This window comes from Coccinella septempunctata, chromosome 5 (genome assembly GCF_907165205.1).
Source record: "Coccinella septempunctata chromosome 5, icCocSept1.1, whole genome shotgun sequence".
Lineage (NCBI taxonomy): Eukaryota > Metazoa > Arthropoda > Insecta > Coleoptera > Coccinellidae > Coccinella > Coccinella septempunctata.
The window spans coordinates 15,833,094-15,839,720 of NC_058193.1; the positions used below are offsets into that span (position 1 = coordinate 15,833,094).

General features: G+C 37.5%; 1 protein-coding gene across 1 annotated transcript; it reads right to left on the bottom strand.

The window, feature by feature from the left end:
• Window positions 1-609: 609 nt before the first annotated feature.
• On the bottom strand, window positions 610-6,216 carry LOC123314046. Its single transcript, XM_044899159.1, has one exon. It carries the CDS (start codon window positions 6,214-6,216, stop codon window positions 610-612), a length of 5,607 nt encoding a protein of 1,868 aa, XP_044755094.1.
• Between the last annotated feature and the right edge of the window lie 411 nt (window positions 6,217-6,627).

Genomic DNA, 6,627 nt, shown 5'->3' on the forward strand with positions numbered 1-6,627 from the left:
CATACAAAAAAGGATCTATAAACAAGAATGCTGACGCATTATCAAGAATACAATTGAATACTACAGACACTGAATCTCTAATAAATAACGTAGACGAACACGAAATCGTAAGGCTATTGGAAGACGCTTCATCAGTCGAGATGTCAGAATCAGAATTGGATGAAATCCTGAAAAACCTAGATACGGTGGAAGAGGGACATGAAGAAAATTCAGAAAGTTATGAAGACACAATGCACTCTACAAATACAGACACGGAAAACCAAATCAATATTTTATTCAGGAAGTGTATAATAACTTGAAAGCCGTGAGAAAAGAATCCATGGGAAAAAAAATTTTACGTGCAAATCAGCACTTCGAACAACGAAGACGACATCATTAAATTCTTAAAAGAATACTGTTAAATACAAGAAACAAATCTGAATCAATGTTAAATACAAGGAATGTTTTAATTTCTAATCGACGTATGTCTCTTTATTTTTATTTTTACAATCTGTCTAAAATAACTATCATAGCCCGCTCTCCTAGAAAAACCCCCTAGCAACTCAAATTATTTGAAAAAGAAGTATCTTGACGACGCGACGTAACATTCTTCCCCTCGCAGTTCAGTAGTTAGGTCTGTTCTATCACTCTCGCTAATTTTGTTACGGGTCGTTTTAAAATTCCATTTTTGGTTTTGACGTTGGCTACTCTTATTCGACCGTCTGGACCAGGAAAAACTTCTTCAACTCTGCCTAATTTCCAAGAGCTTCTCAAGACATTATCTTCAATTATTATAACAATATCTCCCTTCGTGATTGGTTTACTATCATTACACCATACATTTCTCTTGGTCAGTCTTGGTAAGTACTCCTTCATCCATCTTTTCCAGTACTCATTTGTAATTCTTTGTACTTTCCTCCATTCTCGTTTCAATTCTATATTTCCCATTTCTCCAAAACAATCACCATTGGAGGTTCCAAGGAGGAAATGATTTGGCGTCAAAGCTTCCCAGTCATCTGGATCTGTAGAGACTTTTGTAATTGGTCTAGTGTTGATCATGTTCTCAATTTCAGCAAAGAGTGTCAACAATAGTTCGTCTTTTAACCTTTGTGTCGCTAAAATGACATGAAAGGTTTTTTTAACGGAACGAATAAGTCGTTCCCATACTCCCCCCATGTGAGGAGCTGCAGGTGGAATGTTCTTCCATTCGATTTCTTTTAGCTGCATATCGTTTTCAACTTTATTCTGGTCAATGTTTCTAATAGCTCTTTTTAATTCATCCATAGCTCCACGTAGATTTGTGCCATTGTCCGAAAAAATTGTTTTTGGTCGTCCTCGTCGTGCTATGAACCTTCTCAACGCCATTATTGTTGAGTCTGTAGAAAGGGAATGGGCTACTTCGAGATGGACTGCTCGGATCGTCAAACAAGTGAATAAAACTCCCCATCTCTTTTCGTGTCTTCTACCAACTGTTACAGTTAGAGGTCCGAAGTAGTCAATTCCAGTAAATGTAAAGGGTTTCACTCTGGGTGTTAATCTTTCTACTGGCAGCTGTCCCATCAACGGTACTTGCGGTTTAGCTCTCCTTATTCTACAAAATTGACAGCTGGCAAAGACTGATTTAACAGCTGAGCGACCGTCTATGATCCAATAATTTTGCCTTAATTCATTGAGAACTAATTCAATTCCTTGGTGTCCGTACTTTTCATGATAATGCTGTATCAGGAGACGTGTGAAGGGGTGCTTATTTGGTAATATTATTGGATGCTTTGCAGATTCTCTCATGAAAGGTGCCAAATTAGTTCTTCCCTGAATCTCTAGAATACCTCTACTATCGATCATGGGCATAAGATTGCGAAGTCTACTTTGTCTTTTAATTTTTTGTCTTCGTTGTATTTCCATGATTTCACCGGAGAAACTTTCTTTTTGGCACTGTCTAATCCAGAAAACCTCAGCTTCTTGAATGTCATCAAGTTTCAGCGCTTTTTCGATTCTGCTATCCAAAGATATTGAGTTCCTTAGTATTTTAATGAACTTTAAAACTCTAGCAGTGGCTCTTATTAATTTGATCCATTTAGAGAATCTTTTTATATCTGGTAGTGCAGATTGATCTTGAAAGATGGTCAAAACGCAATTTTCAAATTCTTCCTTGTTTCCACTGGAAGGATTCCGAGAAAAATTTTTTGTTGGCCATTTTGTCTTGTCTTTTTGGAGTAAGAACGTCGGCCCTAGGAACCAATTTTCGAAATTTATAGAGTTACTACCATCTTCATTGTATGTCCTTGTAGCTAGATCGGCAATGTTGAGTTTCGTTGGTATCCAATTCCATTCTTTTGTCTCGGACGATTCCTGAATTTCTCCAACTCTATGCGATTCAAATTGTCCCAACTGTCTTCCATCGCTACAAATCCAATAGAGCACTGTAGACGAGTCTGTCCAAAAATATGTTTGATTAATTTTAATATCAAGTTCGTTCTTGAGTGTCTTCGCTATTCTGGTTCCCATTACTGCTGCTTGTAATTCTAGCCTAGGAATAGATATGGGTTTGGTTGGAGAAACCCTGGCTTTGGCAAATACAAATGAAATGTCTATGCCGCAAGCATGTATTATTCGCAAATATGCAACAGCTGCAAACGCTTTTTTGCTGCTATCACAAAAGACATGCAATTCGATACTTTCAGCTACAGGAATTTTAAGGGAATAACACCGCGGAATTTTTAAACTGATCACTTTTTGTAGATCTGCTAGCCATAATAACCATGTTTTATATATGTCGTCATCTATGAAGTCATCCCATCCAATGCCACTTCGCCAAATATCTTGGACCAAAATCCTGCCTCGAATTATGAAGTTCACAAGAAAACCGAGTGGATCAAAAACAGACATTATTATTCTCAGCACATGTCGTTTCGTAGGTCTCTCTCGATTCTGTTCAGGATGGAAATTCAACTTGAAAACGAGTTTATCTTCAGCTGAGCTCCATGACAGTCCTAGAACTCTTTGCAGAGACATCTCCATATCAAGGTTCAGATCTTTATTTAGATTTTCATCGAAGGACATCATTTTCATCAGTTCTTTTGAATTGGTAGTCCAATTCACCAATTCGAAACCCGCTTCAGATTGTGTTCTGCTTACTTCTGTTATAAGATTGTATGCTTCTAGAGGAGAATCAACACAGTCCAAATAATCATCAACATAATGACGTCTGGTTATTGCTTCTATTACTCTCTCCGATGTTCCAACTTGACGAGCATTGCAATTTTTTACATATTGGGCACAAGTGGGGGAGCACGTAGCACCAAATGTCATGACCTGCATCTGATATACATCACAATGTCGATTTGTTTCACCGTTTCTCCACAAAAACCGTTGAGAATCTTGGTCTATTTCTGTTATTCTGACTTGATGAAACATTTCTCGAATGTCACTGGAAAATGCAACTTTTCTTTCCCTGAATCTTATCAAAACTGCCACTAGAGATTGAAGGTAATCGGGACCAGCAAGAAGATTACTGTTCAAAGATATTCCATGAGATTTAGCTGCAGCGTCAAATACAAGTCGGAGTTTCTGGGGTTTATGTGGGTTGATTACACCAAAATGAGGAAGGTACCAAGTTCTTGCTCCTTCTTTCTTCGCTTCTTCTCCGGTCAGTTTGCGTGCATATCCTTTATCTATGTATTTCTGGATGTTATCGCAATATTTCTTTTTGAAGATATCATCTTTCAGCATCTGTTTTTCGACGCATAATAGTCTTCGATAGGCGACTGATTTACTTCCTGGTAATTTCATATCATCTTCTTTCCAAAGTAGTCCTATTTCGAATCTTTGCCCGATTCGATTTATGGTGCGTTTCATTACATCAACAGCTCTATCATTTTCTTTATCTCTTTTTGTTTGTGCTGAAGCCGAAACACCGAAGGCATCCAACGTGAATGATTCTTTCACTAACTTATGAAGCATTTCGTCTGAATACGGATTGTCGCATACATGAAATTTTTCATCGGAAAGATTATTGTCGCATATATGAAAAATATATTTTTCTTCTGTCCTGCCGGAAGTATTCCCATGAAGGATCCAGCCGAGGTGAGTCTTGGTTGCTATTGGTAGATGTTCAGGACCTTGGATGATCCGTCTAGGAAGAGTAAGTCTTATGTTATCCTGCCCTATAAGAATCATTGGCTGTTCACATATGTCCTCTAGCGGTATTCCATTCAAGAATGACAATTTTTGCCATTCTGAAGCTGAGACATGTTGTTTTGGTAGCGACAAATTTTTTACTGAGCGGACGTTTTTCATTGTGAATGTTTTGGCTTCTTCATAGTTTCCTGAAATTTTCAAATTAACACATATCGAATCTTCGTGTCGTGCTGTCATCTGGTTGGTCCATTGAACACATAACGGTTGGACTTCCCCGTGAATATTGAGATCTTCAAGAAGTGAATGGTCTATTAGGCTAACAGAAGATGCTTCATCACACAAGGCGACTGTATGTATTATTCTGCCATTACCAAAAATTTTGACATTTATCATTCTAAGCAGAACACTCCCACCATCTCTGGTAGTAAAGAGTGGTTCATAAGAGTTCACAGGACTTGCATTTTCTTGAGTTTCTTCGTTTGGAATCTTAGTGGTTTCATCTTTATGTAAGTATCGATGATGGAAACGTTTACAACCATTGACGCCACAAATTTTCTTCAGCCGACATTTTACTGCCTGATGATTGTTTCTGAGACAGGAAAAGCATAATTTATTCTTCGTTACAGTTTTCCACCTGGTTTCAATATCGTCAGCTACAATGTTTTCACATTTATTTGTTGTGTGTCCGTTACTGCTGCAGTACCCACAATTCATTGAGTTTCGTGATGTAGATATCATCAAAATCTTCTCGATCTTCTTATTATAAAAATTTTGTGTTCTCGATGTATTTTTTGTGTCATATGACGTTCTGGGCGTTGTAACAAAACATGCGGCATTGGCTATTTGCATTAACCATAAGGCAAAATCTTCAAGATTAACGTCACCATTTTTCTTCAAAATTTCCTCGCCCCAACGAAGTTTCAACATATCAGGTAATTTCCGTAACATCATTTTCAAAACACTGGGATTCTGCAGATGGGCATCATAATTTAATGATTTTATCGTGCTGACTAATGAGTTCACATGACTTGCGAATTGTATGATTTTTTCCATATCATTTTCGCGAATTGGATAGAAGGTTTTCAATTTATCCAGAATTGTATCAATAATTTGGTCCGGTATACCAAATCTCATTTCAAGAGTCTTAATTACTTGTTCAATGTTTTCAGGACTGATCATCATACCAGCAACGGCTTGTTTTGCTTCTCCCCTCAGACATTTCTGTAATTTCATCATTGACTCTTCCTTTGTATAGTCGCACATTGTGGATATCTTCCTGAAATGAGAGATGAATATCGGCCAGTCTTCTGATTTTCCATCAAATATTGGACATTCTCTTTCTATAGATTGTCGTGCAAAAAAGGCATCAGGTTTCACTTTTGTGGGCGCTGGATTAACAGTTCTCAAAACTTCACTCAAGGCTTTGCAAAGTTTATCAACATCTGATTCAACCTTATTTTGAATAACAGGGTTCGGGTAATCATCAATTTGACTGGGATTTATAGCATTGACCCAGTCCGAAACAATCTGATTTTTGTCTAACTCCTGATTGTGTATAGTTGTAGACACTGGAGGGTATTTTGAAGAGTGACGTTCTTCAACAGGATTACGAATTATATTTTCAGAATAAAAATTTGCATTCAACCTGCCTCGATTCGTCGATTTTGTCGCTGCTGAAGTTAATTCTGAACTTGTATCTTCCATTTCTATGATTTCAGCTTCTTTCACTGCACTCTCCATCTCGATTAACTTCAACTTCATTTTTTCTTTCTTCATTTGCATTTCCATTTCCATCATTCTATTTTCTATTTCCATCTTTTGTTTTTCCGTTTCAAAGGCAAGTTTCTTCCTTTGGATATCACTTCTGGAATTTGAGTGTTTCGATTTCGTTGTATGAACGGAACTTGCTGTCTGGTGGGATGTCATGATGTCTTTCTCAAGGGTTTCTCTAACATCATTATCCTTCGCAAGCGCATTCATTCTTCCAAAACTCGTTGGCCACTCATAATTGGGATCAAGAGAACGCGTGCCGGCGTTTTCCCGTCGTTTCCTTCCATGGTTCAATTTCGTCTCAATCTTGTCCTGTTTACTGTCTTCCATAGGACTATTCTTAAAGCTCGAAGGACCAATGTTAAATACAAGAAACAAATCTGAATCAATGTTAAATACAAGGAATGTTTTAATTTCTAATCGACGTATGTCTCTTTATTTTTATTTTTACAATCTGTCTAAAATAACTATCATAGCCCGCTCTCCTAGAAAAACCCCCTAGCAACTCAAATTATTTGAAAAAGAAGTATCTTGACGACGCGACGTAACAAATACACTGCAGATAAGAAGATATATTATTTCCACTTCGAATCCGAGAACATGTTCGAAACATTCAGCAACGTTGTAAACAAGCTATTCAACAGAAACGGACCAGAGATAATATACTGCACTGAAAGGAGAGAAGTAATCCAAGATGATGAACTTATCAACCAAGCGATTAAATTCCAACACGAGGGAAAA

Excerpts from the sequence above, each read along its gene's own strand:
- LOC123314046 (XM_044899159.1), bottom strand. The coding sequence starts at position 6,216 with ATGGAAGACAGTAAACAGGACAAGATTGAGACGAAATTGAACCATGGA.